Source organism: Ursus americanus, chromosome 2 (assembly GCF_024610735.1).
Source record: "Ursus americanus isolate L20-20 chromosome 2, mUrsAme1.1.p, whole genome shotgun sequence".
Lineage (NCBI taxonomy): Eukaryota > Metazoa > Chordata > Mammalia > Carnivora > Ursidae > Ursus > Ursus americanus.
The window spans coordinates 5,013,216-5,037,904 of record NC_142128.1 but is presented as its reverse complement, the minus strand read 5'-3'; the positions used below and the strand labels follow the sequence as shown (position 1 = coordinate 5,037,904).

Here is a 24,689-nt window from a genome sequence, read left to right as displayed (position 1 = left end):
GGGGAGTGGGATAGGAAGAAGCAGGCTCCCAGCAGAGGAGACTGATGTGGGGCTCGATCCCAGAACGCTGGGATCACGCCCTGAGCCAAAGGCAGACGCTTAACGACTGCACCACCCAGGCGCCCCCAAAGCACTTACCTTCAGATCTCTATGTACAATTCCCATGTTATGGATGTAAAATACACCTTCCACCAATTCTTGAAAAATTTTTGTTGCAACACTGGCCATGACATAAGGACCTTGAAGGAAAAAAGGAAGTTTTATTTCTCTGTCTTTTTACTCATTACACTAACATCTAAATGTTACATAGTTCTAAAAACATTAACATAATTCAGATTTTCAACAAAGTCAACACTCCAAAATGCTTAAAAATAAGAAGGGCTCCTCAGCTTGCCAAGAAACCATCACAAACTAGTGTTCTAGTGAATGGACTTGGTGTCACTGATTTTAGCCAGAGCCCTTGTATTAATTACTTCGTACACCAGTCTCAGGCATAAGATGGCTGGATGAAACTAGGTTCAAATGTCCTTCAAGCCCTGACACTCTGGGTTTTAACGCTAATAAATCTGGTGTCCCAAGCCTACTGCGGATTAAAGACATTGCTACAAATAATGCAATCAGAAAAAAGATAAGCTCCGCTCGCTCAAGGAATGAGCCCCCATTATACGGAAGATTTGGAATATGCTGTACTTTCCAAAAAGGACTGAGAAATGAAAAGCGAAGTATATGGGGAGAAAAGTAAATGGTTTAATTCATCTATTAACATGACGATATAATGACTGACTTCAGGGGTGGGAAAGTTTTGTAGGATGAAAACAAACTGCTAAAGCAAAAATTCCTCGTTTTCCAGCTAAGTAAATGTGGTGATATCATAATAAGCACTTAACAGCTCTTGTCTCCTCAGCCATTTTACACCATAAACACGTAACACGGAAATACGACGTGCTCCCTTTCCTCCTGGAGGAGCCGACCTTGCTGTGCAGCTCACCTATGCCACTCTCCTTTTGCACCAGCAAGCAGATAACTCAGGGATCTCAAGTCCCCACGGACTGGAGAAGACAGGAAACTCTGGGTGTCTGTGTGTATAAACACAATGGTCCCACTTACGGGTACCGCCACTAACATGCTCCTCTCGTTGGAGCGACAGCCTCCTGTCCGTGATGAAGGAGAGCTTTGGGACTCTCACAGCCACTCGGAACAACGACCTGCCTTTGGTCTGTCTGTAACAGGTTCTCATTTTAACCCACCTAACACACGCAAACAGTGAGCCCCTGTACACGGGCCTGATCGGGTGGGAACAGCTTACTTTCCCTCAGCAACACATCCTTTGCACGGAGCACTTCCATCCTCACACCCTGTCAAATGGGATGGTCCACGTTTCACAGCGGAGGAAACAGGCTGACAGCAGTTACCCGACTTGCCCCAAACCTCACCGCCAGGGAGTGCTGGAGCCAGGATTCAAACCTGGGTCTATCACGTGTGGATTGTTGGGGATGACTGATGTAAAGCTATACTCAACAGGAAGGGGAATACTGCCAAGTTAAACCTTTCTAGTTTAAAATACTTTTAAAAGAAAAATACGCATCATGCTAGCACTAACCTCCACATCTTGCCCTCCCTGTTTTCGTAGGCTTATTGTCCTGATGGTGAAAATCACTGGTATCCCATACCTCGTGTGGGACTCACTACTTACTTTCTAAATGGAAGTTTAAAGATCAACAACTGCATAGACGACTTTAATAAACCATTCTTCTTTTTACAGAGACATCTGCACCTAGTACTACGATGCTCGCGCAGCAGGGAATACAACCCCGCAGGAAACTGAAAATACCCTCACTCATTACCTGCCACGACTGAGCTGAGCGAAGCCCGGCGTGTCCTGGTTACACAGTAAAACAGAGAAGTGGGGAGCGTCGAGGAGACGCTTGACGGAGGCATTCTGTTTCTGCCTCCCTGGAAGCTAATCTAAGCTTCTGGGGGTGCAAATGATCTACAGCTTAGACCAAATAAAGGATTATAGTGTCACGTGGCGTGAACAGCAAATGACTAACAATCAGTATTTAGCTGGGTCTTTACTTAAAATCGGGTCACTTGCATCCCCAGTCTTGATCACTGAATACAGTGATTGTCAACTTTGGCTACACATTAGTATCAAGAGAATTTCCAAGAAAAATACCAGAGGCCAAGCCCTATCGCATATCAATTATATAAAAATTGCTGGTACGGTCCGTGACAACACCCTTAAAAAAAAAAAAAAAATAGACGTTACTTGTTGGAACAATCTTAGATCTAAAGAGAAACGGAGACCATAGTACGGTTCCCACTTACCCTGACCCAGTTTCCCATTATTAACACCGGCACTGGTACGGGACATCCGTCACAGTTCATGCACCAAGACTGATACAAGTCCACAATTTACTCAGACTTCCCAGTTTTTACCGAACGCCCTTTCTCTGTTCTAGGGCTCCAGCCAGAATACTGCATCACATTCAGTGGTCAGCTCTCGTGAGGTTCCTCCAGTCTGGGGCAGTGCCTCACTTTTCCATTTTATGAGGACTTTGACAGCTTCGAGAAATACTCGTCAGATATTTCACAGAAATGTACCTAGGCTGGGATTTGCCTGACATTTTCTTATAGTTAGACTGGCATCATGGGTTCTGGGGAGAGAGACCCCAGACATACAATGCCCTTCTCATCGCACCTTCTCAAGGTCACACACTACGAACAGTTTTCACTGCTGATGCTGACCTTGAACACCAGCCACAGTCACGGCAGCCAAAGCCATGGGCCATGGTGGTCGGCTTTCTCCACCTACTTTCTCTTACTCTGTCTCATCAACATCTTTTTTAAAGCTCCCCAGGCGATTCTAATGTGTGCCACAGGTGAGAACAGTGTTACAGTAATTTTAAAAATTACTAACCTCACAGTCTTCCTAGGGCATGTCTAATTGCTGGGGAAGGAAGGGGCTCTGGATCTTAAGAGAGACAAACTTTTCACCACCTACCCTCCTGTAAGGGTTTCTTCAAAGATGTCTCCGCAAGAGTATCACGTCGTCAGGTTTAAAAAATAATTAAATGATTAAATTTCTTCCTTAAAATAAATTCGAAAAGACCTTTTCTGCCCAAAATCATGAACCTAAATTCTAGCACATACTGCTTAGATATCCACAAACTGTGTCTTTATCTCAGAGAAAGTTAACTTCCGAATACCTATATGTTCTCGGAAATGTTGAAATTAGCACACGGGTTTGTTCTGAAAAGGTGATTCTTTTTTCCGAGCCTAAAGCACCTGCAGGTAGTCCCTGCATCGGAAGATGGGCCAGTGTCTCCGTTTCCGGCCCAGCGTTCTGAGCTCCGCCCGGTACTCACATGCCGCTTCGTCCACGTACTCCCGGCCCCGCTGGTTTCTCTCGACTATCCAGTCCCACAGCGAGAGCTCGCACAGCTGCATCTGGATGTGCAGCATCAGGTGGAACTGCACCTGGGGGACGACACGCTGGCTGCCACCGGGGCACGACTTGCTTGCGCTATTCATTCAGTCAACAGACACTCACTCGCCTCCGCTAGGCCAAGCAGGGGGCTACGTGCTCAGGAAAGAGACGACAGACACACGACCGCCCGAGAAGCCCAAAGGCTCGTGAAGGAGACAGAGGAAGAAAGGAACGCCTCGAACAGCGCGCCAGAATGCGAGCAGGCAGGGGGGAGGCTGCTGCAGAGCGAGACAAGCTCCTGAATGTGACGCTGAGGCCCTGGCACGGGAAGGATCGGGTCTGCTCCCCACATGTGGTCGCTGAAGCTCAGACACAGCGTCAGAGAATGGCCGGGTGCCACCCTACTGCTCTCCGAGCACCTCAAAGCAGATGCGCATTTTGGAGGCCTCGCTGTGTCCATAAATAACTTGTTCAAGGGAAAGGCAAGCAAGAGTTAAGCTCACCACAGCGCATGCGTTTAGGCACCAAGGAAGTTTCCCAAATGGAGTGCAGAGAAATGGAATGGTTCTGATGAAAAGTCCCTCAAACTCCACTCCTGTGTGACCCTGTTCAAAGTTTTTTTTTGTTTTTTTTTTTTAAGATTTTATTTATTTATTCGACAGAGATAGAGACAGCCAGCGAGAGAGGGAACACAAGCAGGGGGAGTGGGAGAGGAAGAAGCAGGCTCATAGCGGAAGAGCCTGATGTGGGGCTCGATCCCATAACGCCGGGATCACGCCCTGAGCCGAAGGCAGACGCTTAACCGCTGTGCCACCCAGGCGCCCCTGTTCAAAGTTTTCTATCTCATAAAAAGCACATGCTCGGAGCCACATATTCCTGGGCAACGAGAATGAATTCTGCATCCCAGCATGCTGGATTAGACAGAGACCCTGTGAGCATTCGGGTCCTTTTTAACACTAAGACCCCAAACTGGTGAGGGTATGTAGCAGTCTCACCAGCATAGGGGTGTGACCCTCAATGAGAGTGTCCTGAAAACACACCTGATCGCTCCTCTCCTGAAGTCACGTTCCAAAACAGAGAAGGTCTTTATGCATAAACACATTTGCACAGCATGGTACGAACACACAACAGAAACAGTGTGACCAATGCTTCCAACTCCAGGAGGCACAAATGAGAAGAAACAGAAGTGGCCAGAAAAGGATTAGCAGGCGTTAACTAAGCGAAGGAAGACCCAACACAAGGGCCACAGGCCAGGCGGACGTGGAGGGGAGAGGCTGACAAAGACGGATGAAGAGTGTATGGGAGGGGACCTGGGGAGAGGGCAAGGCGTGCAATCAGCTGGGGCGGGAGGGGGCCACATCTAGTCGCGGGTCCTCCGCACTATGACTATGGGTGAGCATCAAATCATCAGCAGGTTCTGGGAAAGTGATCTACCTCTGTCTGCCCCGACAAACTTAAGTTTTCAGAAGATTCCCCGGTGGATGTGAAATTCCCTTCTAAGTCGGAATGATGCCTAAGTGGCAGCTGATGTTCAATGATCGATCCGGAAGGCAAATCAGCCAAATCATTTCCTTGGAGCAAACTGGATGATTCAAATTCCCTGGAATCTCTTGTGATTAAACTGGTGCCATAGTTCACCAATCTGTTATTCTGACTGTCAGTGCCAGCTTCTCCTGAGGACTTTTCTTTTTCTGAGGTGAACTCGGCGAAGATAATGGATGAGCTGTTACTTTCATCATTTTGAACATACGGATTTCTGGAGAGAATAAAAAAAAACCCAGTAAAGATAAAAATCAGGTTAAAAAAGACCAAGGGTAACTCAGCTGTCCCTTCACGGCCACATAAATCTCACTGGTAAACTCTGGAAGCACATGGCATTAGATCTCTGAGCAGCAACGTTTACTGAAAACACTGGCAGGAACTAGCTGAAAGGAAGAAGCCACTTAACACTTTGTAATAAAAATGAGTAAAAGACAAAGACAACCCAGTGCAGGTGACAGGTTACATCTAACGTGTCAAACTACACACCAACCAGTCCACATACCGGTCGTCCTCCTCCTCCTCGTCGGAGAGCACTTCCAGAGATGGCAGCTGAACAGAAACTCTACCTGCAAAACAAAACACACACACACACAAACACATCTTCAAGCAGCTTAGCTTTCTAATTTATGGTCGAAGACAGAGCTAAAGGAACACCAAATGAGACCACAAGTCTAGAAACGTCAATACTTTCCGGCAAAATATGATACGACAAGCTTATTCAAAGGCCTGGCACATTCTGGAAACTATAAAAACGGAGCCGTTCAGCTACGCCGGAGGCGGGGCAAACTTTCTGCAGGGGGCCCGGAGTAACTGTTGTAGGATTTACAGGCCTTCCAGGCCTCGGTGCAACTCTGTGCAACTCGCTTCAGCTGTTCTAGAGCAAAAGCGGCCGCAGACAACACACGAATAAAGGAGCCTGCGTCCTAACACACTTTATTCATTGACGTGAAATCCAAATTTGATATGACTTTCACGAAGTATTCTTCTTTTGATTCCTTTTAAACTATTTAAACATGTAAGAAAACACTCTCAGCTCGCAGGCGGCACCGAAGCAGGGGCAGGCTGGGTGCGGCCCACGGGCCGCGGTTTGCCAACCCCGCCGCTCTCCCGTCTGTAACGGCTCACCTTGTGTTTGCGCCACGTGAACGTGTTCGATCCAAGCAGTGTGATAGCCTACGATATTAGGGTGCTGAAGGCCTGCCAGCACCTTCACCTCCCGCAGTACCTAAAGAGGAAACACGCGCAGTTTACTGACAGCTTGGTCACTGGGCATGGCACCAACTTGCTCCAGAGCAAAACAATAAAAACCCATCCGAACAAGGAGTCTAAACTATGTTAAAATAATTGGAATATTTCTGAGAGACAGATGGAATTGTTATAGCAACAAAATAACTCACGCATATCTGGTGCTTTATACTTTTCTTAGCCCATTTATATTCATTCTCTCATTTCATCCCTCCTAGTGAGTCCAGGGCTTGCTTCAGCAGCACACATACTACTAGTAAGTCCAATCCTGCTGTCACCACTATGTCAAGGACAGGAGACACAGTGGCTTAGAGAGGTGCACCTGGGTGGCTCAGTTGGTTAAGCATCTGCCTTTGGCTCAGGTCATGATCTCAGGGTCCTGGGATCACGCCCCACATCGGGCTCCAGGCTCTGCGGGGAGTCTGCTTTTCCCTCTCCCTCGGCCCCTCCCCTGACTTGCGCACACATGTGCATGCTATCTCTGGTCTCTCTCTCTCTCTCTCAAATAAATAAAATCTTAAAAAAAAAAAGGTGGCTTAGAGGACTACGTCATTTGCCCAGGACCAAACACCATGTCGGGGGAAAACCAGAACCTGAAATGAGCTCATGTGTTTTCATAACAAGCTATACTGTATATGAAAAATATACTTTAAAAATTAATTTCCCCAGGGGCGCCTGGGTGGCACAGCGGTTAAGCGTCTGCCTTCGGCTCAGGGCGTGATCCCGGCATTATGGGATCGAGCCCCACATCAGGCTCCTCCACTATGAGCCTGCTTCTTCCTCTCCCACTCCCCCTGCTTGTGTTCCCTCTCTCGCTGGCTGTCTCTGTTAAATAAATAAATAAATAAAATCTTTAAAAAAAAAAATTAATTTCCCCAGCAATGATCTTGAAATGTGGTCAGTCTGAAGTGTCTATTAAAAATTAAGTCAACAGCCGCTTGGGTGGCTCAGTGGATTAGGCATCCGACTCTTGATTTCAGCAAGGATCATGATCTCAGGGTCGTGAGATCGAGCCCCGCATTGGGCTCCGTGCTAAGCATGGAGCCTGCTTGGGACTTTCTCTCTCCCTCTCCCTCTGCCCCTCCCTGCCATTCACACTCTCGCTCTCTCAAAAAACTTTTTAAATAAATAAAAAATAAAAAATTAAGTCAAATAAAAATTTGGCTTTGTTGTTTATTTTACTGTAACCCACTTTTAGTAAACTTAGCAATCCACAACACCTAATATTTGCCAAGTACACACACACACACAACTCTTTCGAAAGGATCAAAATACCCAATTATTCAAAACAAATACATTTCAAAAAAGCATACCTTCATACAATCTGTTTTAGTTGCGCCATTAATCAGGATTTTTTTAATTGCATAATACTGACCATCTAATTTATTCCTGACCTGAAAAGTAGAGGAAAAGAAAAAGTATATTGTGCCATTAAATTCAATTGAATAGACCAAGTTATTCTAACTTGAGCTTAGGATTTAGCTAAAGAGATAAAATTAAGCGAAAGACAAGTGTCTTTACTATGTTCAGCAAAGTCAGCCATAGTCAGCTAGACTAGAAGCTTCCAAACTGCACAAGGACTCCAGCTCCTGGAGATTCTATGTCTGAAAAATGGAAATGCCAGCAGAAAAAACCCACATGAGGCCCAAAATACAAAAGCACAGCTTTCTTCCGTGATACATTTTTAAGTAAATTAATGCGGTTTCCAGAGTCTGCCTAAACCACCGATGTGGTTAGGAAAAAGTTAAAACCTGCCCACTTCCCTGTAAATGACAAGTCTTAATGAAAAGTAAACACACATGATTTCTAGGAACTTCCCTTGGGGCACTTTAAACAATAATCATGGGAACAACTTCTCAAAATACATTTACTCAGAGCAGGAGGTTAAAACGGATTTGTGGAAAACAACCTTGTACACTCTTCCGTATCCGCCTTTTCCTAAGACGGCAAGCTCTTCAAACTCATTTAGGTACCGTGAAGTCTGTGCTTCAAAGGCTACTTCCCTCGATCTAAACATGAAATACAAACAACCAATCAATATTAAAACACCAGAGAACCAAGTGCCCAGGATATTTTACATTCACTGCATCACTAACCTGCCAAACTTTACTGATCACTAAATTATGATGATTTGAAAAGATGAGCCGAAACAAAATTTTTCATTCTCTAGGAAGGAAATTATTTGCTCAGCAAATCAACACGTAATAAAGATAGCAAGGGGAAAAAACAGAGATGGCAAAGGGATCGTTCATCAAGTACGTTACAGTAATTAGTATTCCAGTTAGAAATTATCAATGGTTTAAAGCAGGAATCCTAAGGATGACTAACTGAGAATCGGTGCTCTGAATTAAGGGCTGGGCTTATGGAATCTACATAGAATGGGGTGGGGGGATGAGAAGTAAAACAAATCTTGGAGCAGTCATCAATTTCTGAGAATAAAGTTTTAATTTTCATAAACTACCCTAACTACATTATTTTTAACTCCAAAACTAATTTCTGATTAATTCAGGATAAGTTCTTAACCTTAATTTCTTTTGGACATTTTACCCTTTGCACAATCACAGAAGTATCTGACACATACCTGATCTTCTGGATATGAGAATTATCCTCACAAGGATCCTAAAATCAGAAAATTACTTTAAAAGCATTTTAGGCAAATTTCATGGAATGAGGACTCTAACAAGATTCAATATCACATTAATAGTCCCAAATGCTCAAACCATATTTAAAAAAAGAAACACATTCTGGCTTTTTCAGTATCACCTAGGGGTTTACAATTGAAAACATTTCTGTCTTAACCAAAGGATCGCTACTAAAAAAGCTGTATTCTAGCCATCTACTGATAAGGCTGAGAACTTACGAAGGAGCTCTATCAGCAAATAATTCTGACTTCACCTTCAAAACAAATGCAGAAACGGACCACTTCTCACATCTCCACTGCTACCACCTCTCCAAGCTGCTGTCACCTCTTGCCTGTTTGACCACCTGTCCCCCTGCTTCTGCCTTTCCCTCCCTCCATCTATTCTCAACACTGCAGCTGCCGTGGTCCATTAAAACGTAAGTCAGATCACGTCACTCCTTGCCTCAAAATCCTAGAAAGCTTCCTACTTTACTAGGAGTAAAAAACCAAAGACATTAAAATTCCATCTGTCCGTCTGACTGCCCTCTGCTGCCCTCCTTGCCCTGTCCCTCCCACACTCTCCCCTTGCTTCCTCTACTCCAGCCATATGGCTGCCAGTCAGCTTCCCAAAACCACCAAGCACACTGCCACCTCGGGAATGACTAATGCTCCGCCTGGAACGTTCTTCCTCCAGGTTGGTACGTGGCTCGTACTCTCCACTGCAGCTCCTGATTCAGTAACTGGCCACGCTGGATAGAACCCACACATAGTTTCTAAGCCCCTTCACTGCTTTGTATTTCTCCTTAACACTCACCACCATGTAACTCTGTCTTTATTTTTATATAATTTTTATTATGTTTCTATTGCTGCCTGCCCCCTCATCAGAACATAAACTCAGAAAAAAATCAAAACAAAACAAAACAAACACAAGCCCCAATGAGGGCAGGTGCTTTTGTCTTTTGTCTGTTTTGTTTGCTGCTTGAATCCCAGGTCCTACAAGCCTAACACACAGTAGTCACTGGATAAATATTTACGGAATAAACAAATTAAGGTTAACATTTTTATAAACCTGTATTAGAACCAGGATTTCGTAATGCTTTAAAATACAGTTCTCCTGAAATTAAAATGTTTTTGTCATACACACAGTTTGCATTTTAGTGCTTACCTGACGAACTCTCTCTTTAGCAGACCTCATTAAATGAGTAATAGCTCTGTTGTGGTGTAGTCTCAACGAGCTAAACTCATCACTACAGGTGAAAGAAGACAGCAGCCCCATTTTGATAAAGGTCTGGCAGAGCACTAGAAAAAGAATATGGAAAACTATTATCAGAAAGGCCATCAATAAAATGGCAATTTTAAAGAGACTACAGAGTAATAATAGCCTCTGTTTTAAAAAACAAAACTCGGGGCACCTGGGTGGCTCAGTTAAGCATTTGCCTTCAGCTCAGGTCATGATCCCCAGGTCCTGGGATCGAGCCCCAGGTCGGGCTCCCTGCTCAAAGGGGAGTCTGGTTCTCCATTTCCCTCTGCCCCTCCCCCCCACTCTTGCTCTCCCAAAATAAAATCTTAAAAAAAAAAAAAAAAACCTTTATAAGAAAAAAGTTACATTTATACACATTACAATTTGGAGATTAACCCTCTAGTAGAGAAGGAACAATCGGTACTCTCCTTGATCAGGAGCACGTCTAAAATTACCTATATGATACTGAGCAGTCATTGTTTACCATGCCTGGTCAGCTGGTAAGGCACAAAGCTCTGTTTTTAAAAAGGCAGGGAAAAAGGCAAACTTACTGGTCTCCTGACATTCAAATACATCACCTTTGCTGACAGACAACGAAGCAAGAACAAAGGCAACAGTGAAAACATGATTAGAACTGACAACAAAAGTGAAGTATTGTTTTCGATGAGGGACTGATTATCTCTAACCAACAAACAGCACATACGAGACGTGCATAGACAAAATACCAGGGGAAAGGTAAGTCTGAAATCACAACACCAGGCCCCTCAGAAAAGAAGAAGCAGTTTCTACAGAAGTGTTTGGCTTTTACTTATTCAAGGAATAAAGATACCATAGAGAATATATATATATATATATATATATATATTTTTTTTTTTTTTTTTTTTTAAAGCATTAAAAGCCAGAGGGCTTAGGTGACCTGCCATTCAAAGTCTGGGGCATTGTGGTCTTGTCGGGAGCCAAGATGTGTCGGGGGAGTGTGTCTGCAGTAGCTGGTCAGCTCTGACTTGTTAGCACCACACAATTAGCTATTTGTGGGTTTAGACTTTGGCCCTCCCCCTCCACACAGCTCTGTAGGCTCCTGAGGAGGAACAGGGACGTTATGCGGCACCCAATACTACAGCAATTCATTATAAACTCACAAAGTCTTGGAAGCCTTACTGTGTTGTAAGCTCAGGCCGTGCACAAGAGTCAGAGGGAATCCGAGAATATTCTTTCTATATGGGTAACTTCATTAGACTATCAACTAATTGAATAACATCAAAAACATTTTAAATATACTTTGTTTAAAAGTTTAGTCACCTAAAAATGAATTCAAAAATAGCTTAAAATCAACAAGATTCAGATTTGCTTTAATTAGGAGCAAGACTACTACATAAAAATCATTATCATCTGCTTGTCTAGACAATGAGCTGAAGACACTAATGCCCAGCTACCAGTGCTCTGGAACCTACAGAACACCCGCTTCTGTACAATACACCTTCCCACCACTTATTCAATAGACACCTGTATATTTTCCGTGTCCCATCAAGTTCATCAAAATGACAATCTACCTTGAACTAAAAATATGACATTTTAAGCTCACATCTAGGCATCTCTAAGTTTGAGGATTCCTGACACTAAACAAGACTTGGAAAGACTTTTTTGGTAGAAAAGATCCTTAGAATCTGTGGTTGGAGCTATTGAAGAGGCCACAATGCTCTCAATGAGCTGGACCAGAAACATCACCATCTGTACTCTGCTCACGTCTACGCTTAAGTTTCTCACACACGTAAACTATGGCAGGAATGAAAACAAACACTTCACCCACTGTGGTACAATAAGAAACATATTTGGTCTTGTCTCCTAAAGCTCACACAGGTCCTAAAATTCTTGTGATTTCCCAAGGGCTGGGGGTGCTAGGAGCATCTTCTGTTCTAATATTTGGTCTTTGACCTGAATTCCTGACTAGGGAGCTTCTAAGACCCTTGGAATCTCCAGCGATAAGAGAGTCTTTGGTATGCTAATGAGATGACTGGCGGGGGGGGGGGGGGGGGTCTCCCTAAGTAGCTTCAAATGGAGATCGGTCACCAGAAATACCAAGCCATGATTAGAAGCTTGGAACTTTCGGCTCCACCCCTCCATTCTCCAGGGAAAGAAGGGCTGGAGACGGAGTTAATCACTGATCATGCCACTGTGACGAAGCCTCCATAAACATCCCTCAAGTACAGCGTTCAGAGAGCCTCTGGGTGAGCACATCCACACACCAGGAGAGTGGTGCGTCCCAACTGCATGGGAACAGAAGCTCCTGTACTCTGGTCCTCCTCTGTCTCTTCATCTGGCTGTTCACCTGTACTGGTTATCATACCTTCTCCCATGTAATAAACTGGGAAGCCTAAGTCTCTCCCTGGGTACAGTGAGCCATTATAGCACATTATCAAACCTGAGTCGGCAAGGCTGGACACTTGATAGTGAACAATTTACAGCCGGGTGGGGGGACACAAGGATGGGTAACCTGAGGACACTGGGGACCCATTACTTGCAACTGACATCTGAAGGCAGTCTGTGGTACTCTGAGCCCTTAGCCCGTGGGATCGGACACTAACTCCAGGTAGACAGTGTCAGGATTGAATTGAATTGTAGGACACCCAGCTGGTGTCAGAGAACCAGTCAGCAGAGGGGGAAAAAAACCACACATTTGGTGTCATTAGTATTCAGTGTGTAGAGAAAAACAGTTTCCTATTCAACAAGGAATGCAGCTGGTCCGGGGCTCTGGTCAAGAGCTAGCTCAGAATGAGTACCTATGATGTTCGTTCTCCTGCTCACGGACCAAACCATGACAGATCTTCAAAAATTACATGAATCATCATGTTATAGAGACAAAAGAACCATCTTTTACTTATGTAAATACACCCAATTTTATGGTTATTAATCTTTGGGGGTCCCTGGTGATTATATTCATAAGGAATTACCCAAAGGAAAATATAAAATACATTCAAAAAATAAAAATTATTAATACTTATTTCAAATGTTTATCTACCAGCTGCTTCTCAGACCCACAACATCAAACAACATAGTATTTTTACAAGGTTTACTTAGCAAGATTTATTCTTACTAACATTTAAACACCTGTCTTGAACGGAGAGGGTTTGGCTCGTGCACATGGCTCAAGTGCTCCAGCAAAGAGACAAGCAAGAGTTGGTTTGCAACTGCAAAAGGGAAAGTCGGCTGCTGTAGGGGTCCTTTTAATACCTGGAGTTCTGCTGGGACATCGGATTCTAAAAATTAAAAGAGGAAAAAATGTTAATAAACAGGAAACATATCTCATAATGACAAAACAGCATCTTCTAATTAATGAAACACAAACTATTGACCTTTAAGGAAATGAAACATAAAATGGTAGTTAGGTTGAGTGGGGTTAATCAAGACAGACTTTCTGGAATTGAGTGTTGAGTTGAATTCTGGAAGTTGGAAGACTACTGGTAGGATGCCATGGGGGGAGGGTGAGAGTTGTGGAAGTAACGGTGTGTGCAAAGGCAGAAAAAAAGAAATGAGTAAATAAACACCCAAGTGAACAAAAGGAACAGGATGGCTTCCTTCAAGAGGACAGCCCAGGCGCCAGCATAAAGAGGGGAGTCTGGCAGCGGGAAGAGGGCGAAGGAGGAAGCAGAGGAACCACCTGGGGCACGTGCTGCCTGTGTGCCAACTGTTCCACGTGCACAGCCTCAAATCCTCACAAAACAGTGGAAAGAAGGGTCTCCGCTCTCGCGTTACAGATGAGGACACTGACCTCACAAAGCAGTTAAGGAACTTGTAAACAGATCGGAACGACACCAGGTCCATCGTCTTCCCACCACACAAGACCAAGCAGGTGGGCAAGCTGGCACTTCAAGCTGTAAGTTCTCGCTTACTGTTTGAACGGACCACAAATAGTGAGAAGGAAATATGTCTGAGAAAACTGTTCTGGAAACATGTAACAGGAAGACAGGAAGAGGCAGGCAACAAGAGCGTAGTAAAGGAGGTAAAGGACAGAAACATGGAGGAAAGAAAAGGTCCCAGAGACAGCGAGAAAGAAATGGACTAGCCAATCATACAACACCAGGAATGGGAGGATGGAGGTGTGAATGAGAGTGAAAACTCTAAGAGGGCTGTTAGGGGAAAGATGAGACACTACAAACTCTCAAGAGCTGTGGACCCGATGTACTGGAAATGCCCTGCAAAAACAGGGACCATACATCCCATACCTGCTAAAAATCCTCCCCATCTCAAATTATTCCATCCTCCTCTATAATCTACAGAGGTCCTGGAAAAGTCAAAGTTTCCAAATTCAGACCTCATCACCAATTTCCTTTCTGACTTATAAGGTGACCAAAAAAACACCTGCACGTATGGGGGCAGGGAAAGAATGCAAAATGTGCCCATGTAATAACTTCTCTACGTAAAGACATCTGAAAGTTAAAACATGAATCACAAATTCAGATATAGTACACAGATCTGCACTACACATGACAAGAAAAAGAAAAGGCAGTAAAATTTATATAGAGTTCTTACAATAAAATGAAGCACAATTAAAACTCAAATAGGTTTAACACAACGAGTAACTAATGATATACATAGTAAAATAACTATGGTACCAGAATTTGCCATTAGACTGATAACCACCACTTCAAGCCTGGAATACATGGTATTGTTATGGGCACAGAAAAGGAGACATTTTCAATCACAGGGAGGTAAAAGTGTTTGCAACATTTAGCAACAAATATATCGTAGAACTCAAAATGCGCAAACCTTTGACTCGGCACGTCTAGTTTTTTGAAAATATTTACAAAGCACAACAAATATATATCTGTAAGATGTTCAGCATAACACTGTTTAGAATACTGAAAAGTTGCTAAGTTATAGACATATAACAGATTAGGCAGCTATTGGAAATTATGGTATATAAGAAGATAATCATGGGGGTGCCTGGGTGGGTCAGTCGGTTAAGCGTCTGCCTTCAGCTCAGGTCATGATCCTGGGGTCCTGGGATTGAGCCCCATGTCTGGCTCCCTGCTCAGCGGGGAGCCTGCTTCTCCCTCTCCCTCTGCCTGCCACTCCCCCTTCTTGTGCTCTCTCTCTCTCCCTCTGTCAAATAAAATAAAACAGGTTTAAAAATTAATTAATTAAAAAGATAATCATGGATAGTCCATTATCAAGTCAAAGAGACGAGCTATAAAACAGTAATACTAATGAAGGCGAGGCTAGATAGTTTCATACAAACCAACACCACCTCTCTAGTCATCATTCTACCAAAATGTATCAAAACTTTTTTTTAATGTATTTCTTTAACCTGACAAATCCTACTCCTATAGATGTAGTTTGAGGAAAAATCAGATATCAACAAAGACTTGTATATAGGTATCAAACCCATTATTATTTCTAATGATAAAAAAGAAACCTATTTTCCAACAACTGGGTGAAGACTAAAATGACAATACAAAATGTGATGCTCTTATGAAGGCTAATTTATCATAAGAAAATGCTAATATAACATCACATTTAAAAAGCGGGACATAAAAGATTTATCATACTTCTATGCTCACAATTTAAAAACATATTTATTTCATAGCTATATAAATGTACAGACAATACAAAGAACAAAACAGACAAAATCTCTGCTCCGTTTCCCATTATATATCAACAGAATTTGTACAAGAAATGAAACTAGTGGGGGTGCCTGGGTAGCGCAGTCGTTAAGCGTCTGCCTTCGGCTCAGAGCGTGACCCTGGCGTTCCGGGATCAAGCCCCACATCAGGCTCCTCTGCTGGGAGCCTGCTTCTTCCTCTCCCACTCCCCTGCTGTGTTCCCTCTCTCGCTGGCTGTCTCTCTGTCACATAAATAAATTTAAAAATCTTTAAAAAAAAAAAAAAAAGAAAGAAAAAAAAAAAGAAATGAAACTAGTGAACATGCTGTTTTTCAACCTGCCTGTTTGATCCTTAGTATCTAGGCATCTACCTGGCTTACAGCAGCTCTCATTAATATTTGCAAATGAATAGACCAAATTGTTAGCAGTGAGTTCTCTGGGATGTGAATACAGGTGACTTTCCCCTCTTTTTTAGTTCCTTAAATTTTTCCAAATGATTTCTCTAAATTTTTATCTTATTTGGACGAAATCAGAAATCTTTAATCGTTTATGGTATCTTTGACAAAGAGTTTTAAAAGCAAACTCAGCAAATAAATTTTCACTGGCTATGCCAAAATGTAAACAGTAATCTCTGGGTGATGAGATTGTGGTTTTTAAATTCGCTTCTTCAGGCTTTTCTACAATTTCAACATACTTTGTAACGTGAAAAAAAAAATCTTTTCAATACACTGAATTGTCAACAGTGATGAGATTAGCGTTTGGAGGGTTTTCTGCTTCTCTATGCTCATACTTTTCTGTGTTCTATAATGAGGACATTCTACTTTTCAACAGGAAAAAAAAACAAAAAAAACCAATGATCAGAGTCAAATGAACCAACTACACCAAGAAAATGGCCACTTTAAAAAAGAGCAGTGGACAAATACTCAAACGCAAGGAGTAAAACCGTAAGGAAATGAAAGCTAAAGCTGAGCGCTTCCCGTCTCGGTCCTGATCAAGTAAAAGAGGAAAAGTGGCTAATAGGAAAGCCGAGGTCAGGCCCTCTTATAAAAGAAGAAGAAATGAGATGACATCCTAGGTGAATTAGAGTTCTAGACTTCTGCCAACTCCGAGGGGAAGAGGCAAACAGGAGAGGGATCACCTACTTCCGGCGCCTCCGGAAAGTATTCAGGGAATCTGAATAAATGGTCCATTATTAAATAAGGGAGGAGCCTAAAGGATTAATCTGAGGTAAAAATTCTGAAAAACTTGTGTCAGATGAAAGAAAAAAAAAAAAAGCCAGTGAGTCTGGCAATGGGCTTACTGTTGCCCTCCTGCTGCATGCTGTTCCACAGCGGGGGGAAAATACAGTAACTTTGATCAAAGTTGGTCCCTACATAACAAGACTGCAGAACACAGGTTTGAGAGGTACATCTAGGTTTTGAATTTTCTGACTCTACCATAAACTGGCAAAGTGACCTCCTTGCATCATACAGACTACTGCCCAGACTACTGCTGTTTCTACATCTACTAAAAATCAAACTACATTTTTTCGTAGACCTTATTTTTCCCATAAAAAAGATAAATTATGTTGGATATTCTGGGCCTTTTTGGAAGAAAGGCCAATATGTAAACACAACAGTATTATTAGTAACCTAGCAGAAGGGAATTTTTCAAAGCTTATCTAAGATCACTCCCTTCAAGAATAATCTTTCCTTTGCAGAAAACCTTATCACAATGTGACAGCAAAGACAGACTTGCATGTTTACAGCTGAGGCTTTTCCCTTGACATAACACTTCCTGTAGTACACCGGGTTACATGTGAAAAAATCAGTTCATTAAAAAACAGTTCTCTTAAAACTGTCCTCTGTCAACGACCTATTTAAATGACCACCACGGTCTGTTTCTGTCTCCCTTTAGGGTCAAGAATTATAGACAGTATTAAGGGTGAAGATCGAAGGACTTAAGGAATAAATTAACATTTTCAACTCCACTTGCAACTTCAAATCCATTGCAACATTTTAATATTTGTTTCATGCATCAACTGAACGCGTATTCCTTGTAATCATCCTATTCGAAGCACTATAAAGTAAAAACCTCCCTGAATCAATATTATTCATTCTTGATGGCACAATTTAGCTTTAAAAACTGCCAAAACAACTGGTAGTAATTAAAGACCCTATGAAATTTCAATAAAATACTGGATACTTTGAACTGGTTGGAGTCAATGTTTTAAGTACCCCTCACTTTATGCAGAATAACTTGCCTGACTTAACGCCGTAACCCCCAGTAACCCAAAGCCTCAAAAAAAACCTGGGCATTTCTTTTCTTTAAACCGACCCACCATGAGGAGTCTTTAGCTCCCCTATCAGGGAAGCAAAAGGCAAGTGAAGCTACAAATTAAAACACTTAACCCAAACTGCTAAGCGGATAAGGTCTGCAAAGTCCCGTTCTAGAGGTTTACAAAGTTCATTCTCATCGTGTGACAAAACCACAGGGCTCGGAGCTGGAAAGCAGCCCGAGGGAAATATTAGGACGTCCGGAGCCGAATCCGCAAAGAGGAAACCAGGGGACAGAAACAAAAACAAACGAGGGGGTCGCAGACACCCGTGTCAACCAATGTTTACCTTACCCAGACCGCCCTCCCGCCGCCCCCCGTACTGCACCGCTGCGCTGCCGGTTCGAGCCCGGATCCAGCCGAATTCGCCCCGGGGCCGCGGCGATGCTCGCTGCCTCCCTGGCCGCCCGCGAATGAAGGTGGACGGGTGCAAGGGGAGGGGCGCCGAGGCACTCCGGGTCCCTCACCATCATACTTGGGGTCCGAGCCGTCGGCCGGGAACTCGATGGCGGGCGGCGCAGGCAAAGCCTCTGCCCCGCTGCCCTCCGCCTCGCGCTCCCGGGCCCCGGAGCTGCCTCCCAGCATGACCCGCCGCGCGCGGGTCGCAGCCCAGGACTGCCTCACTCTGCACTAGTGGCACCTGCCACCGGATGCGGAAGTTGTCTCCTCACGAGGCGGAAGACGCGCCTCTGCCTCCCGCGCGCCGCGGGCAGGGACAAGCCCTGTCTCAAGCTCCGCCCTTCCCCTCCTCTAGGAGGGGAGAGTGGGCGGGTCCCGTGCGGGCTCACCCTGGCGCAGGCGCGCTGGTGGGCAGCTCCCCGGGCGGTGGCTGGCGGCCGCTGGGGTATGGGTTCAGGACGCCCGCCACGCCGGCGGGGACCTCAACCTGCGCTCCCAGCCACCCTTGAGATCTTAGTACCCGCACAAGAGTCGGAGCGCTCACATCTCACGTCAAGACTCGGATGCTAATGGAAGACTCCCGTGTCTGCAGAGCTTCTAAATCCAAATACATACTTTCTGCAGATACAACAGTGACTATTTGTCATTTGTTTTTCAAAAGAAGAAAAAAGGTTCTACAAGACCTGTCTCAACAACAACTGAACCTATTTTGGTCAACCGTTAAAACAACAAAACGTGAAATACTTCGATTCCAAAGCGAATCCAACCGAACAAATATTCGCTGCTTTTAAGACTGAACTTTCCATTGAACTGATTTCAAACCTGAGACCACCTTTCCCAAGTGACTCCATGGCCACACTGTCTCAACTGTGATTTGAAGCCCTCAGCTTCAAAAATCCTCTGCCCTCTGGAAATGTCTCTAATGACTTGGTTGCCAACACAATGCTGTTGGAAATAATTCTTAGATCCCAGATCAGATAATGCAGCTGGAATGAAAAGCCTTTCAGATTTTGAGCCTCAACCCCAGTGCGATGTTGCTTAAGATGTTGCAAAAGCAGTATTGCTTAAGAATTTTATTTGAGCACAGGTTTCTTATAAAATCATACGGGATGCATTCGGCCTGATAGAAGCAATTTGGACATGGTTTATCCAAAGATTAGAGATGCCTCTTTCCCCACTATGTTCATGGGAAGAACACAGCCTTTATGGAGGGTGATTTATCTATATGTATCCACAACTATAAACATGTAAATACTTTTGACTCATCGATTCCACTTTCAGTAATTTATTCTAAGGAACAGGTTAATGTGCAAAAAGATTTAGCAACAGTATTAATTGCAACACTGGTTATAATACCAAAAATAAGAAGACAATATAATTGAGTAAATTATAAACATCCATACAATGGCACACTTTGCAACCAATAAAAATGTAGGTATGCAATATCCAGTTCTTGCCACTTTCCACCACCAGCAGAATGGAGAAAGCAGCAAACCCATTCAGGTAGGACTATAAATGAAGGCAACATTTCTAGAAGACAATACTCAACTAATAGTGAAAATATTTGAATAGGCATACTTTTTTTTTTTAAGATTTTATTTATTTATTTGACAGAGAGAGACAGCCGGTGAGAGAGGGAACACAAGCAGGGGGAGTGGGAGAGGAAGAAGCAGGCTACCAGCGGAGGAGTGAATAGGCATACTTTTTAACCTACATACAGGAGTATATACAAAGGAAATAATCAGAATAGTGAAAAAAGATAAATCTACAAGAGTGATCATCAAAGTGTAGTTTATATTAGAAAAGCACTGGGATAAATCCAAGTTCCCAAATAGAAGATCAGTTGGGGTACACCCATGCAGTAAAACCTTATGCAGCCATTACAAAAACTGGGGGTGGGGGTGGGGCAGGGGAAGAGCACATTCCTCTCTTGGCTTCCATGGTATCACACAATTCTAGTTTTTCCTCTATTTTACTGGCCCTCCATCTCAGGATCCCTTTCTGGATTCTCCTTATCCAAATGCATAATTCTGAAGGGCTCTTGTCACATCACTCCAAATTCTCTCAGGAGATAACCATATGCATTGCTATCACTTTGCATACCCTCTATAAGCTGACAACTCCCAAATGTATCTCTGCAGCACAGACTTGTTCTCTTGGATGACTCAAAAGCACCTCAAATTTCTGAAAGCAAACTCATGATATTCCTTCTAAAATTCGTTTTCCACTGCTTCACTTCGTTCAAGCAGCGCACAATCCAGCCACTTGTCCATGCCTAAAACATGAGTCGGCCTTTACTCCGTAACCAGACTATATCTAGGCTGCCCACAAATTAATTAAAAAATAGAAACATGATATAACATATAAGCATGCAATATTAAACATGCAGTTAACTGGAAAGGAACCCAAACGGCCAATAAACATAGAAAAAGATACACAAAGTTTGCTAGGTACAGGTAAGTGCAAATTAAATGGTGAACTATCATCTCAAACTATTATATTTGCAAAGTTAGTCTTTCATACCAAGCGTGGGTGAGGATGTGGAGGAAAAGGAGAGATCATACGTTACTAAAGAGCTACTTAGGGATAATGAGTAACATTAAATGGTGCATACCAAGATCCACTAATCTAATTTCCATTGAGGTTCCATTTGGGCACCTCTTTTTTTTTTTTAAGATTTTATTTATTTATTTATTTATTTATTTGAGAGACAGAGCATGCACGAGCGGGAGGGGGGGGGGCGGGGTCGGGCAGAAGGAGAGGGAGAAGGAGATTCCCCGCTGGGAGCCCGATGCCAATGGAGGACTTGATCCCAGGACCCTGAACTTGATCCCAGGACCCCAGGATCTTGACCTGAGCCAAAGGCAGACGCTTAACTGACTGAGCCACCCAGGTGCCCTCCCTTTGGACACTTCTATATGTGCCCAAGGATACATACATATGTGTATGTCCACATGCCTTATCATGAACATTGAAAACAACACGGCATAAGTTGCAGAAGGTTTTGTGATAACAATAATAATAAAATAATAATTGCTAACATTTATTGAGCACTGTGTCAGCTCTGCTCCCTCACCCTGTTTTCACAAGTGCTTTCACAAATGCTTTCACAAATGTGCTTTCACAAATGTTAATTCATTCAGTCCTCATTACAAATTTACAGGTTAGGTGCTGTAATTATCCCATTTTATAGTTGAGAACATAGAGGCAAAGAGAGCTTTTCAAATAAACAGCTTGCCTCAGGTCACACAGCCTTTTGTGTTTGGGGCAACCAGGATTTTTTTTTTTTCAAGTCACTTGTAATTGCTCTCTCTCTCTCTTTTTTTTTAAGCTTTATTGAGATAATTTACATACCACAAAACTCATCCTAAAATTCTTCTCGAATGTACAAATGACTGGTTTTTAGTATACTCAGAGTTGGGCCACCATCACCACTATCTGATTTTTAAAACACCTTTTGCCACCCCAGAAAGAGATTCCTTTGTGGCTGGATTTCCTTTGGACTCCCTTGTATGGTCCATCAATAGGGAAATAAGCAAATACATTATATATATATATATATATATATATATATATATATATATATATATATATATACATATATATATATATATTATATGCAAATGAATATTATAGAACTGTTACAATGATTCAACAAGATTCAAGGTGCTTAGTTAAGTTAGTGCACTTCATGTGGTAGGTGAAGAAAAAAAAAAAAAACAAACACACGCAAACACACACACAGGCAGTTTGGCCCTAAATTTGACCTTGTAAAGTACAGTATGATGTCATGTATGTAAATTTTTTTTTGAATACACAAAAAAGAATATTATTCTGGGACATGTATTTATTGTAGAAATAGTAAAATATGGATGGGGAAGCACCCGGGTGGCTCAGTCAGTTAAGCGTCTGACTTCAACTCAGGTCATGATCTCAGGGTCTTGGGATTGAGCCCCGTATCCTGCTCCTTGAGTTCAGTGGGGAGTCTGCTTGTCCCTCTGCCCTTCCACCCACTTGTGCTCTCTTTCTCTCTCTCAAATACATAAGTAAAATCTTTTAAAAAAATAAAATAAAATAAAATAAATAAAATAAAATATGGATGGGAATGATATCTGACTTTAAGAAAGAGATTACCTCTTGAGAGGAAGGGAGAAGAGTGGGACCAGAAATGATTCAAAATAGGAATTTAACTACATCTGTAAATGTTTTTTTTTTTCTTTTAAGAGAAGCACTTTTTTTCTTTTAAGAGAAGAGCCCAGGGTCCTGGGATCGAGCCCCGCATTGGGCTCCCTGTTCAGTGAGGAGCCTGCTTCTCCCTCTCCCTCTGCTGCTCCCCCCTGCTTGTGCTCTCTTGCTTTCTCTCTGTCAAATAAATAAATAAAATCTTAAAAAAAAAAAAAAAGGAAAGGTTAAAAATAAATAAATAAAATCTGCAGGATGGGCCAGGGAAGAGCTGATGTTGCTGGTCAAGTCCAAACGCTGTCTACTGGCAGAATTCCTTCTTGCTCGGAGGAAGTCGGTCTTTTGGTTCAGGAAGTCCTTTGACTGATTGGATGAGGCACACTCAGGTTATGAAGGGCCATCCACTTTACACAAAATCCACTGATTTAAATGTTTCACCTCATCAAAAAACTCCTCACAGAGACATCCAGAATAATATTTAATCAAATATCTGGCCATGGCCCAGCCATGTTGACACATTAAACATCGCGAGTCCATCCCTTGTCAACCTGGCACACGTATGCATCCTGTTATCCCATACTTAGTCCCCAAACAAAGACAGCGAGAAGGTCATACTCCTGCCTGACATGACACAACTATCCTGACCAGAACCCAAAGTGCACTACGCCTTTCCTCAGAAGAGGACGAAAGTCCTTGGGAGATGCTCACTCTTCTTGGATACCTTATAACTTAAAAACTATGATGTAAACTTAACAGTGCTTAAATACTATGATACAAAGTCAATGCATCTTATGTCACGTGATAAGAGGATAAGAGAATGAAGAAAATAAAGATATTCGGTAGATGGGTAATATGCATGCACGCACTTACACAAACACGGTCATAACAAAATAAGGAACAAATACTCATGACAGTTACAGTTCTTGTTGCTGTAATTGGTCATAAGGTTGTAGCTGGCATTTATAACTCACTACCTTCTTCCACCACCCATTCCGTATTCCCTTTGTCCTCAGCAAGCACCTCAGCTGCCCATAGTTCTTTACTTGATGGGGCAATCCGAACCTCCTTTCTTGAAGAGTATGGTCCATTAGTAGTCTTGCATAGATTGGGTTGTTGTAGTTTTCCATTGACTTTAATCATAGGGCAAGATAATCCCAAGAATCACCCTCAGGGATCTCATGTATTCCAGACTCTTTCTTACTTCCATTGTGGAAGTAAGTCCAATCTCTCCGTGGTAGTCAGGATCAATCACCCCAGCCAGTATAGTAACTCCCTTCTTTTCTTGTTGGTTTGGGGTCATGAGGAGCCTAAGGTGGCTATATGATGGTCTTAACTTGAAGTTCAGTTGAAGCATTGTTGTGTCTGCTGGTAGAAGAAATAAGACCTTTTCGACCTCGTTTTGGAACGAAGACCTCTAAGCCAGTAGAGTATAGGTCACAGAGACAGGAAGCAAAATACTAGAGTCACTTGGGGTTAATACTGAGTAGTGCCACTCCCATTTCAACTCCTTGATTCACAGGCCTATGGATCCTGGATGAGGGAGAAACAGCACCATATATTTATTGGACACTGACTCAGAACATAAACAGCTCTCTGGAGAACCTTACCCCAGTCCTGCAAGGTGTGGCCACCTAACAGGCACGGTCACTGAGTCTTCAAACGGCCATTCCATCCAGTCAGTTGCTTCAGGAAGGTAGGAAACATGGTAAGACAAGAGACGTCCACGGGCAAGGGTCAATTGCCATATTTCATTTGCTGGAAAATGGATTCCTTTATTAGAAGCAATGCTGTGTGGAATACCATGACAGCGGATAAGACATTCTGTAGGTCCACAAAGGGTAGTTTTGGCAGAATAATTGCACACAGAGAAGGCAAATCTGTGCCTACAGTATCTATTTTAGTAAAAACAAAACACTGCTCCTTCCATGAGAGAAGTGGTCTGACGTAATCGACCTGGCTCAGCACTCCAGGGAATGATGCCATACTGGGGGTTCAGTGTTGGTCTCTGCTGCTGGTAGATTGGGCACTCAGCAGGGGCTCTAGCCAGGACGGTCTTGGTGGGTGGAAGTCCATGTTGCTGAGCCCATCTATGACCTCCATCCCTGCCACCACAGCCAG

General features: G+C 43.1%; 1 protein-coding gene across 2 annotated transcripts in view; it reads right to left on the bottom strand.

Annotated features, from left to right (window-relative positions):
- EIF2AK1 (eukaryotic translation initiation factor 2 alpha kinase 1) overlaps positions 1-18,680 on the bottom strand; it is a 30,116-nt gene extending 11,436 nt beyond the window's left edge. Inside the window, exons 1-11 of one of the 2 annotated variants that reach the window (XR_006782558.2) lie at positions 18,458-18,680; positions 13,173-13,331; positions 10,003-10,136; positions 8,799-8,836; positions 8,127-8,226; positions 7,531-7,611; positions 6,098-6,197; positions 5,475-5,538; positions 4,865-5,186; positions 3,369-3,480; positions 139-239 (exon numbers count right to left, since the gene is read on the bottom strand). Coding sequence is in view for 1 of the 2 variants with exons in the window: in XM_045813234.2 (XP_045669190.2) it covers positions 139-239; positions 3,369-3,480; positions 4,865-5,186; positions 5,475-5,538; positions 6,098-6,197; positions 7,531-7,611; positions 8,127-8,226; positions 8,799-8,836; positions 10,003-10,136; positions 13,173-13,331; positions 18,458-18,575 (1,329 nt within the window). In the remaining variant the exon portion in view is untranslated. The remainder of the gene's footprint in view (positions 1-138; positions 240-3,368; positions 3,481-4,864; positions 5,187-5,474; positions 5,539-6,097; positions 6,198-7,530; positions 7,612-8,126; positions 8,227-8,798; positions 8,837-10,002; positions 10,137-13,172; positions 13,332-18,457) is intronic. The other variant, XM_045813234.2, reaches the window with a different exon arrangement.
- Between the last annotated feature and the right edge of the window lie 6,009 nt (positions 18,681-24,689).